This window comes from Capsicum annuum, chromosome 12, assembly GCF_002878395.1.
Source record: "Capsicum annuum cultivar UCD-10X-F1 chromosome 12, UCD10Xv1.1, whole genome shotgun sequence".
Taxonomy (NCBI): Eukaryota; Viridiplantae; Streptophyta; class Magnoliopsida; order Solanales; family Solanaceae; genus Capsicum; species Capsicum annuum.
In genome coordinates this window covers 45,130,978-45,143,843 of record NC_061122.1, presented here as the reverse complement: position 1 = coordinate 45,143,843, position 12,866 = coordinate 45,130,978, and the positions used below count along the sequence as shown (strand labels likewise).

General features: G+C 30.6%; 1 protein-coding gene across 1 annotated transcript; it reads right to left on the bottom strand.

Annotated features, from left to right (window-relative positions):
* Positions 1 to 504: 504 nt before the first annotated feature.
* Positions 505 to 1,909, bottom strand: LOC124889600. Its single transcript, XM_047401562.1, has 3 exons — positions 1,599 to 1,909; positions 784 to 1,301; positions 505 to 566 (listed from the first exon to the last, which is right to left on the bottom strand). Exons 1-3 carry the CDS (start codon positions 1,907 to 1,909, stop codon positions 505 to 507), a joined length of 891 nt encoding a protein of 296 aa, XP_047257518.1.
* Between the last annotated feature and the right edge of the window lie 10,957 nt (positions 1,910 to 12,866).

The following is a 12,866-nucleotide window of genomic DNA, read 5'->3' as shown; positions in this document are numbered from 1 at the left end:
CAAACCTTCTCCCTAAAGTTATTTCTGTATGTGAAGAAATTTCTCTATTTTTACAGTTCCATGCTCCAAATAATTTTCTAACTTCTTCCAAAAAACCTAAAATCGGTAATTTATGTGCCTCCACTAAACAACCATTTATATATTCTGCAATGTTAGATGTCATCATCCGGCCTCTATTTGTAGGAGCATGAACTATTGATCACTTCTCATATCTTACATCATATAAATAATCTTTCACCCGATGATCAACTTTATCAAATTTCACATAAGGTATTCAAAATCTTCCTTTTTGTACGCTTTGACAATCGAATAAAATAGGTCGCTAAGTCTGTCCTTGCTCCTTTTGAAACTTGTACAAATGTTCTTCCAAAGATGCCAAATGTATGCTAAGTGAGGAACATTTGGATAGACAATGCTGACACTTTTAATTATTGTTTTATTGCGATCTGATATAACACACATATTCTCATGCTCCCTAAAAGCATTCTTAAATTGCTCGAAAAATCATGTCCAAGCGGAATCATTTTTCGAGTCAACAACACCATAAGCAATTGGTAATATGCAACCTAAAAAAAATTATAAAGCATGACTTTTAACAAACTATTATTATTAAAAAGTTTATACACCTTATAAAGGATACACTAAAGTTTCATATATACAATTATGTATCAGAATCTATAATCATGTATCATAAACTATACAGTTATGTATCACAATATATTATCTATGTTCTGGAACGTATCATAACAAGTATTAATGATGGAATAACATGATTAGTCATACCTGCACCATCAAGAGTGCTAGCACAAAGAAAAGTCTCTTGGTACAGTCCACTCAAATGAGCACCGTCTACCACAAAAACTGGCCCACAATGCTTGAAACTATGGATCATTGGTTGTAAAGCTATAAACAAATATTTGAATTTATTATCTACAGCCTTATGCATCCTGATGTGTGATCCGGGATACACAAAGTTTAGTATGTAGATGTATCTTGGCATTTGTCTATATCCGTCAGCAGCTCCACCCCTAAGAATTTCTATAGCACGCTCCTTCGCACGCCAAGCTTTCATGTAATTGATGTCAAAACGATACACAACTTTCATTTCTTCAATAATATCTGCTGGAGTGTGCTTCCTCTTGTAGTTTACTAACTTTGACTTTGTAAAATTACTAACAAAGTTAATTGTAGCCTGTAGCTGTTTTAACACCCTATCACTCATTGAACACGTATTTTCATCATTGAATTTCCAAACTTGAAAAAGATCATAATCCAAAAGGGAAGATGCTTTCATGTACCAACTGTAATTTTCAGTACGTCATTCCAACCAATAGCTGGATATAAAAACAAATAATCACAATTTTTTTAAAAATATATATATATTTCATAAAAAATAAAACAATTATGTATCAGATACTGTAAACAGTTAAGCTACTTTAAACAATTCTTATAACAACATTCTGACATTTGTTTGGTATAAACCAATATGATATTGTTTATGAATAACACAATCACAACATATTTTTCAATGTATACTAATACCTATACATAAACACTAATCACACACAAAAATCCAAGAACAACATAGTTTATAATACCTTTTTTTATCAGATCTTAATGCTCGGATATTAAAACTTTGATCTAACGCATACTTTTCCATTACAGCTTTCAGAGTTTTCTTATCCTTATACAACTGCTTCTTTTTAACTTCAGTATTTTGACAATCAGTGATGAATTTTGTTGTTTTAATTTCTGGTACATACAAATAGTATTGATTATTCGACTCAACAACAGCAAGTGTAGCTGTATCTAATCCTGTTCCTTCGATGCGCATTATCGCACCAGTTTCAGAATCAAATTCTAGATCTTTATTTGATTTATCGCTTGTTGTAATGCATAACGGATACATTACAAATTCTGTGCATATTTTTTTTTAATTCAATGTAAACCTTAACACCGTTGACATTTCTAATAACCATTGGAGTTGTATTTCCATCAACAATATACCAAACATCTATATTTTTCTTTGCTTGATCTATCTCAAGTTCCGTCGCAGTAACAGAAATCAACCTGAAATACGAAACACTTTCTCTAACTACAATTCCATCGCTCTTGTAATTTTCATAAATAATTTCATTTTACCAAAAAACAGAATGTCTCAGCAAAATAGAAATATTCATGACTAAAATTATTTGAAAGAATCGACAAGAACAACTTTTTTGTAAGCAATGGTGTAAAACACAAATGAAAACGGCATTCAAATTTCAAAAACAAAATGGTTTGTTACGTGATTTATATATTACAAAACAACAATTTCTACTTTTAAGGGATTTGATTAATCAGCCTTAGGCTTAATTACCGTTCATTAAATAATCAACCGCATTTAATATGCTACTTATGTATCATACCACAATGTATTAGACAATCAAGTAATGTATCATAAATGGAATTTTCAGTAATTTTTTAAAATGTTGGGAGTGAAGGTAATTATATAAGAAACACTTGGGTTTTAAGTAGTTTATACTTACATAAGTCCATTGTCTGATTTTGTAGGTTGCAGTTGAGGAGGTTGGGGAGTCCAATTTCCGGCCATAATTTTCGTCAACACTACTAAAAAAAAAAAAACAACAAAAACTGATCACATGTGTTCGATTTTCCTGCTTTTGCGACCACAAAACCGACCATAATGTGTAGTCGTAAAAAGTGTGGTAACTTTTTTAAAACAGACCAATGTGGTCGTTTTAATAATATTTATATATTTAAAATTTAATATTATTTTTTAAAAGAATAAAAGAATTTTTAAACAAAAGCGACCACAAATGGTCGCTTTTATAAATCTAATAAAAATAAATTTTCAAAATAAACCAACCACAAGTGGTCGATTTTGTATTTAAATTAATTAATTAATTTGAATAAAAGCAACCACATGTGGTCGCTATTGTTTAAATTAATTAATTCATTTATAAAAAACCGATCATTTGTGGTCGATTTTACGTATAAATTAATTAATTAATTAATTTATACAATAGCGACCATATGTGGCCGCTTTTGTGAAAATTAGTTAACTAGTTTAATTTCAAAACTGACCACTAGTGGTTGATTTTTTTATTTAATAAAATAATTTTTAATTAACTATAGTAAACCTACCACACATGGTTGATTTTTTGGAAATCTTTTTTGAAAATCGACCACATGTGGTCAATTTTTTGTAAAAATTTTTGAATTTTTTTTTATAAATCGACCACTTGAAAATTTTTCACAAAACCGACCACATGTGGCCGTTTTTTCTGGTAATTATTTTTAAAAAAATTAACCGTATATAACTATGATACATTCCATCAACCAGCATAACAATCAACCAACATAATAATCAACTAGCATAACAATACAAACATTAAAAATTAAGTTATTTACAAAATTTATCAAGGTTCCAAATCTAAACTACAAAACATACAAAAGACTAAAAGCTACAACTCATCATCCTCATCGTCATTTGCATCCTCAGCCTCACCCATAGGATCTGATTCTTCCTCTGTGGTGTAATAATTATCCAGTGGGCCTAGGCCTTTTACAGCCCAAGCTGCATCACTAGGACAAGGAGGAAGAAACCCTGCAGATCAAATAAAAGTGTTGATCTGCTCCTGCATCATTCTTATTTGTGATGTTGTTTCCTCCTCCTTCTAGTTCACCCTCCCAGTTTGTGCAGCAATCTCTTGAGTCAATTGAGAAACCGTATTTTTTAGTAAATCTATGGTTTCTCTATCAACTACGAGGGATATGATATATCACCGGACGAAGACCTAATATTCTCGCTAAAGTATTTTTTGTGGTACCCGTAGTATTGGCCTCTAACTTAAGAACCCACAATTTATTTTCAGAACTCCTCCTCTACATCTTCAGGTACTGTTCTAGCCTGAATTTCAGTATTCTGAGTACTACGATAATCCTTAATGAACTATATATATTTGTCCTATATTCAAAATAAAGTTAAAATTAATAATAAAAAAATATTAAACTACTCATACTTGAATAATACCTACTTTGAGAAAAGATTCATAAATACAAGATTTGATTCTTACATGGGTAGCTTTTGCACGAGGCTCAACCCAGACATTTCATCAGTTGGGTTCTTTTTCTTCCTTACATGGTCTCCTCGAATACCTCATGTATTTGTATCTTCCTACCCAATTGTTTTTTCTGTATATGATAAAATTATTAATCTTCAAATAATTAAAATTTAAATAGAAACAAATAATTAAACCTGTAAAAGTTACATACCATTTTTCGCTCCACAGTAATTCGACTAACTGCTCCCACAGTATGTAGAGAACCACCCTTGGATGATGCCCTGGCTTTCTTTCCTTTGTCACTCAACAATCGGTATTCTTCGCTACTCCAATAGCAAAGATAATCTTGACACATGGGTTCGAGTATAAAACTTGATCGTACCCTTTTTGTTCTGGCATAATCCAATAGACCATTCATTCTGAGTCTTGCCCTTCTATAAAAATTCTTCCGTATAGCAAAGTAATGTGTTGGATCCCACCAGAAATATTTCTACAACAAAAATAAAAGTTTAATATTCAATTTTTTGTTCTAACAATGTGTTAAGTAGTCGATAAGTTAAATATTTACCTGAATTCTTTAAAAAATTCATTTCTATCAAATTTTGGAACCTTTTGCCAACTGGTCCAATAACCTTTGAAGTGCCGACAAATGCATTTAGTCGTAATTTTTGTAATTCGATCATCAGGCAAAAACCTACAACATAAGATCAAACAATAATATCTTAGAGCATAATAATATAGTAAATGAAAAATGAATAATGTTGTTATATTTAGAAATCTTACCCTACTCCATATGGAATAATATAATGCCTCCGCTGAGCATCTTTATCTCCGGATTGCGGAACAAGTGCTAGTGGATGCACTGACGTAGGTGGATCTGAAGCACCGGATGGTGTGCCTCCAAGATGAAGATCTGTAAACCTACTAGATCTAGCAGAATCACTGTAAGAACGTAGGTGAATACTAGTAGAGGATACTGCAGACGATGGTAGATGACTATATATGCCACAATCGTTTGATAGTACTGTGAAGGCAGTGGCATAGCTATTGGAGAAGAATGAGTCGTTGTAGAGTCATGAAGTGGACCCATATCCGTAGGAGCAGGAACTGAATGATGTGATGACCTAAAATAAGAGGGTCGTGCTGGTACGTCATCTAATCGATCCTCAGATATATGAATACCTGACAGTCATCTATAAGGTGGAGGTTGTTTTTTCTTTTGTCTTTGTAGGATCAACTTTTTGCTTACCTTTGTCACCTTTACCTCCTATCTAAATTATGTAAAGTTAACAAGTAGTTAGTTCTTACAAAATGAATATAAGAAAACACCAGTGTTAAAACATTCCAAGTAACTAATTTCAAGTTACTAATTCACATTTCAAATCACTAAATCAGTATTAAAACACCAGTGAAATAGTTACATAACTATAGCAAGTTTAGGCTCGATCCAACAACACGAGATAGACAAGAATATTTTTATTACTACATAAAATATGAAAAAGTGACAACAATAATCTTACACAGTATATTACGCATCAATCTTAAACAAGAAACATAAAGGTAAATAGTACAAAGCATAAAGACATCAATACGTAACAAATACAACCTATACAAACTAATCCTCCTCTTTCGAAGATTCTCCACTAAACTATTCACCCTCTTCGGATGTTTCCTCATCTCATACCCACTAAGCCTCTTCTTCTGTAATATTAACTTCTTTAAATATATTTTTTGGGTGGTTTAAACTATCCACTAAATCAATGTCCACTAACTGATGATCAATCTACATTTTATTTTGATATGCAGTCTCTAACACATTCTCAACTTCCACCCGTCCCATAGGCTTTATTTTGATTACAGCCCACCAATCAGACTTATCACTGCATAACAAATAAGGAGCATAATACACTTATTTAGCATTTTGCGAGAAAACAAAGGGATCATAAATAGGGTACGTCCTATTTTGCTTCACTTCAATGATGTTATGCTCCTTATGTTCTCTTGTGCCTCTTGTGCTTGGATCAAACTACTTACATCGAAAAAGGATAATTTTTTTTATTGGCAAACTAGCATACTCCATTTCTAAGATCTCTTGTATGATACCAAAGTAATCAACATCATCACCCTTAAACCAAACACCACTATTGTTAGGATTATCCTTTGTCTTACCGGTAACATCCATAACTATGTTGAACAAATTGTTGAAATAGTTCTTCTCAGTATGCATGACATCAATATTATGTCTAATTAAATTATCTGGCCAATAATCTAACTCCCAAAATATATTTTACTTATTCCAATTATGTGAAACGTCATATCTATCAAACCTATACAATAGTTCCTCGCTAACTTTTGGCAAATCCTGAACTATCTCCTCGATGTCATGATCAGATAACATTAGAGGTGGACCATCATGTTTAGTTCTATTCTTTCTGAATGCATTCTTGAGTCTCCTAAACTCTTGATTAGGTGGTAAGAAACAACGATGACAACCAAACTATGAATTTTTTCTACCATATATCAATGTGAAAGATTTTGTTTTTTTCATGCAGTATGGACAAGCCAACTTTCCAGCTGTCATCCACCCAGACAATATTCCATAAGCAGGAAAATCATTAATAGTCCACATTGAATATGCACGCAGATTGAAATTCTGTTTACATGAAATGTCCCAAGTTTCAACCCCCTCAGCCATAAAATTTGAAATTCATCAATCAAAGGTTGCAAGTAGACATTTATTTTACTTTTTGGATTATTCGGGCCAGGAACAACATAATTCAGAAATATATATAGACTAGTCATCAACATTTCAGGAGAAAGATTATACGAGGTGACAAATACAGGCCAACATGAATATGGTGCAGCACCAGTAGAAAAAGGTGAGAAACCATCCACACACAATCCCAAATAAATATTTCGTGGATCAACTGCAAAATCTGAATAATTTTCATCAAAATGTTTTCAAGCCTCTCCATCAGATGGATGACACATAACACTAATGGGCCTTCTATTTTTACTGTGCCATATCATATGAGGAGCTGAGCTATTTGAAGCATACAACTTCTTCAACCTTGATATTAGAGGTAAATAATGCATCACCTTAATAACAATTTGATTTTCACCACAACCATGCTCATAGCGAGGGTGTTGATAAAACTTACAGGACTCTAGGTTAGCATCTTTCTTAAAGTATAACATGCAACCATTTTCATAACAATCAATTCTAATCGATGAGATACCTAACTTTGACACCATTTTTTTTTGCCTTATAGAAAGAATCAGGAACCTCTAAAGCGGGGTCAACTAACTCTTTAATAAGGTCTATTATTGAATCCATTCCTGCTTCAGCAATATTCCAATCAGATTTAATACTTAATAATCTAAAAGCAACAGACAATTGAGAGTGTGAACACCCATCAAACCAAGGATTACTTGTAGCATGCAAATGTTCATAAGAACGGTGCGCTTCTCTATTGGGAACATCTTCGATATTTTTCCTAAATTCGCCCTCTTGTTGCATCCCAAAAGCATAATGCACCACTTCTGTCATCCTAGTATCTTGATAATTATTATGCCCTGTAGACCTACTACTTTCACCAACAACAAAGTTATTTTGCTCAACATCAACAATCTGTGATCATGCCAACTTATGGTTACACAAGAAAATCATAGCATAATGAAAAACCCACGCAGATATTACTTTAGAAAAGAAAGACTATTCAGCTTCCTCAATAAAGCGGAACTACTCTATTTTTACTGAACAATCAGTTATTTTGCATCTTCGACCTCCACAAATAATGTCCCCTGCCCCTACACCTCTATGTCCACCATAGGATTCGAACCCGTCATACTATACTACCTTTGTTGTATCAGCAAAACCAAGAAGCAGATCTATTCTAGCAACAATTTAGTCCAATGAAGCAACTCAAATGGAAAAGGAAGCATATAAGAAACTCAACCTTAGAGGGGTGAACTTCAATAGTTTTACCACTCAATCAAGCATTTCAATTTCAATTTTTAAGTACTATAGTTAAATTAATTAACTTGATATAAATATTAAAATGAGTTTAGACATTTATAAAGGAATAATATTATCTCAAAGAAGCATAGAATAATGGAACCAAAACAAAAACAACCAAGAATCAGCTGTACACAAAAACAAATACACAAAAACAACTGAAAATCGATTATACAAGTAGACAAAAACAAATCAAACAAGCACACAAAAACAAAAACAGCTGAAATTTTTTTAAGATTATACATCTGAACAAAGTTCTGAACAAAGAAAAGTAACAAAAAAGAAAAACCAACAAGTACACAAAAACAAAAAAGAAAAGTAAAAAACAAATCTTTAAGATTATACATCTGAACAAAGTTCTAACCTAGAAATCAGCTGAAAAATCAATTAAAATTCAAAACCCATCTAGCAAATCACCTCAAATAAAAAACCCAAAATCTAAAAATCGAAGAAAAATCCTACCTTATTCCCAATTTTGATAGTTGGGTGACGTCCCTATCGTCGCCGTGAGGTGATGTCGCCATTGGTGAGGTTGGGTCGGTGAGGTTAGGTCTGTGAACTGAGGTGAAGCCGTTGTGATGAATTGAGATACTAGGTTAATTCAAAGGAAAAGGGACAATTAAGAGGGTTGGGTCAAGTCAATTTACAAAATTGTTGATAAAACTAATTATAACTGGTCAATTTATTATTAAAAAATATTACTATCGAAAAACTATCATTTGTGGTCGATTTTTATTAAAAAAATTAAACCCTCAATCGTATAATAATATTAATGCATTTCGTAAACTAGAATAAATTTTTGATTTATTAGTTTTTAAATACGATAGTATATACCTCGTAATATAGTGTGTTGATCAGATAAATTATCAGTTAATTAGCTTACGTTATTACAACTTCAATAATATGCCCTTGTATACATTGACACAAGTAGTAAATTTCCTCAATAGTATGATATCAACGTATTATTCAAAATACTTTGATATATGATTCAGTTATCTAACTTTTGATTACTACATACGTCACTACACGAGATATACAAATATAGACATATATCTGATTGGCTATCAGTTTTCAAATACATACTATATACATCACATATACGATTTTATTACCCCGTAATAATACAATTCACATATACTCAAATGAATTATCGGCTAATTTATCTTATGTTATTATACCTTCAACAGTATACTATTACCTTGATTGATCAACCATATGACATCAACATATTCAATATATAACTGGATACATTTAGTTTGCTTTAATTTTAACTACGTACTATGTACTTTACTACACAAGAGATATACATGCATATATATAAATGTAAGCTTCGAACTACGTACTACGTACATCACTACATAATATATACTATATATACCTATGGATACACGCACACAGTAAATCGACTACCATATATATATATATATATATCAACTCTTGAATACGTATTATATACATCACATCCACAAGTATATTACCGTATAATAGAACACATTCATTATATTCTGATGAATTATCGGTTATATATGTACGTTTCATTATTATAACTGAAATTGTAGCATAATATCATTACCTCAACTGTATGATATATACATATTTATTATACAAAGATTATGTTTAACGTCATTTAACGTATATACAAAGGAAAATATTTATTTTATATATTGAAACATAAGTAAAAGATAAAGATTATGATTAAAGTAATATATTTATTTTATTTGATATATTTCTTAGAATAATTTTTTTTTACAAAATCTAAGTTTGATTGATTTTTATTATTATTATATTGGTTATCAACTACGTGTGATCAGTGTAATTTCAAAAAATTATATATTTGATTTTACATACAATTATTTTTTAATAAAAATCGACCACAAGTGGTTACTTTTTTAAAATATTTTATTTTTTAATACAAAAGAAACCATAAGTGGTCGGTATCCTAAATAATTTTTCTTTTTATTTTTTTAATACCAAAACCGACCACTTGTGGTCGCTTTTATAAAATATTTTAAATTTAATTTTGAAAATAAAACCGACCACAAGTGGTCGCTTTTTAAAAATTATTTTTATTATATTTTTTAAATAAAAGCGACCACAAGTGGTTGGTTTCCTAAATAATTTTCTTTTTTTCTTTTTTTAAATTCCAAAACCGACCACTTGTTGTTGCTTTTATAAAATATTCTAAATTTAATTTTAAAAATAAAACCGACCACAAGTGGTCTCTTTTTAAAAATATTTTTAATTATATTTTTTTAAATAAAATCGACCACAAGTGGTCGGTTTTCTAAATAATTTTCTTTTTTATTTGATTTTATTCCAAAACCGACCACTTGTGGCCGCTTTTATAAAATATTTTAAATTTGATTTTTAAAATAAAAACGACCACAAGTGGTCGCTTTTAAAAATACTTTTTAATTATCTTTTTTAAATAAAAGCGACCACAAGTGGTTGGTTTTCTAAATAATTTTCTTTTTTATTTTTTTTTAATTTCAAAACGACTACTTGTGGTCATTTTTATAAAATATTTTAAATTTAATTTTGAAAATAAAATCAACCACATGTGGTCGCTTTTTAAAAATAATTTTTAATTATATTTTTTAAATTAAACTGACCACAAGTGGTCGTTTTTTAAAATTATTTTTAGGTGCAATTTTTAAGAATCTAAAAGCGACCGGTCATTTTTTTTAAATAAATAATAATTAATATAAAATTTATTGAAATGATTATTTTGAAATTTTAAAATATAAAAGCGACCACATGTGATTGCTTTTTTAAAAAAGAATATTTTTTTAAATAAAAAATCCACCACATGTGGTCGATTTTTTTGCAACCACAAGCTGTGGTCGATTTTTTGTGATCGAAAAAAGTATTTTTTTTAGTAGTGCAAGCAAATAGTGTGGCAGACTTTTTGTGCAAGATGGGTGTCAAGCTGCTATCTGACCAAGTGAATATTTTGCAAAATCCTTCGAGCCAAGTTTCGCAGTTCATAGAAGCTGATCTGAACGATGCTCCTATTACTAAATTAGTATCTAGGTCAACTTGTAATATGCTAGGTAGTTTTGGCATTTCTAGTGCTCAAGACACTCTGAACTTCTTTATGTTTGTTCCTTTTTTATATTTATAATATATGTTCACTTATTAAAAAGAAAACTCAATACTGTATTTTTAGTGAAGGATCAAATACATATTTAAAATATTTTGTTTTTTCAAGTTTCACGCCTAATTAGCAAATGTTCAAGTTTTCAATCTCAATTATCAATAAATATTTATCAAAACACATCTTCAGACTGACTAAACCAATTATTTGCATACAATCACTTCTAGACACGTGACAGCTTCATTTTTCCCACAAAACCAGCATGGTCTTTCTAGAAGAAGTATTGATGTTTCTTGAAGTCATGAACAAATGTTAATTAAAGTTATCCAATCCAAAGACCCAAAAGTGAAAGTGATGAGAGTGCTTTTTTTCCCCTTAAGGATAAAGCTGTTTAGATATTAATTGGAACTGCATGGCCGGGTTCAAAGTGGAAAAGCAAATTTTTGCACTAATGGATGACAAATCTCTAATATGATTAGGAACAATTTTGCTGCCTGATTAAATTTAGCAAATAATTTTCAAAATATCTATGAACATGTTTCAAGTGCCATATGAAATGAATTTAAAGTAAAATTGCAAAGTGGTGCCGATTTGACATGCTAGCTAGGAACAAATCTAACGCATAGCAAAACTATTAATTACTCAAATAGGTAATTTTTTCCAAACTATTAACTAGCCAAGAATGGCGCCAATATTCAGTATAATAGTTCGTCATAAGTTTGATTCACCACATTCGTTGTATCACTGAACTTGCACGCAAAATATTTTGTTCACAATTGTCCTATGGAGCAATATGGTACATATAATAGAACCTATTTTTGTAATGGTCCGATCTAGAACTTGCTGGTACAATTACAAGTACCTTGTTTTGCAACAGTGCATAAATATACATAATTATTTTCTTTGTCGTCCCCCCTCCCCAAAAAAACATAAAAAAATAAAAGAAAAATCTTCTGATTAAAGAATCTTTCTAGTTGACAAACATAAACATAATTCCTATCCACCCAGAAAAAGAATTTTCAGAAAAGTGAGAAAACTTATCCATGCCAATTGCCCCTTTACAATAAGCAAGAGACGGTATATCATTTGAATATCACTATCATGCTTTCTATTTTTCTAGAGTTGGATATATGTTCTTTCAAGCTCCAATTGCAGCAGTCTTTTTTTGTTATTTTTATCCTTTGTCTACAATATTATGTTATATATTTTCCTTTTATTTCCACTATCAATAGATTAACATGCGACTATATATGTGGTTAATCAATTGCGGTCCAAATCAAAATTTGAAGTCCGCAAATTCTGTATTTTAAATTTTTTTAAATTGCTAGATTTAAAATTAATATTTTGTAAGTATTAATACACTTTTTAGATAAATACAAAAATTAAATCAGATTTAATGGGTTTAATCAAACCTGCAATTAAAACTCTAGCTCCGCCCCGGCACCTACCAACAGATATAGTACTAGATTGCATTCTCTATCTTTGTTAAAGTGTGACAATAATATCAACATAGTAGTACTTTACAAGTGTACTGTTGTCCGTAAGGATAAGGGTACTTTATGAACAGCAACAAAAAGTATGACAACTATTAGTAAAAACACTAATTAGTACAAATATTAAAAATTAATTACGTTAACAAAAAAGGAAGTCAACTGTTATGAAAAATAACTCGGAACAAAAATTA

What these genes read in the sequence shown, in the direction of transcription:
- LOC124889600 (XM_047401562.1), bottom strand. Translation starts at nt 1,909, where the DNA reads ATGTATCCGTTATGCATTACAACAAGCGATAAATCAAATAAAGATCTA. An exon ending in TTAAGATCTGATAAAAAAAG is followed by an intron (nt 1,302 to 1,598) that starts GTATTATAAACT and finishes TGAAAATTACAG; the next exon opens with TTGGTACATGAAAGCATCTT. An exon ending in TAGCACTCTTGATGGTGCAG is followed by an intron (nt 567 to 783) that starts GTATGACTAATC and finishes AATTTTTTTTAG; the next exon opens with GTTGCATATTACCAATTGCT.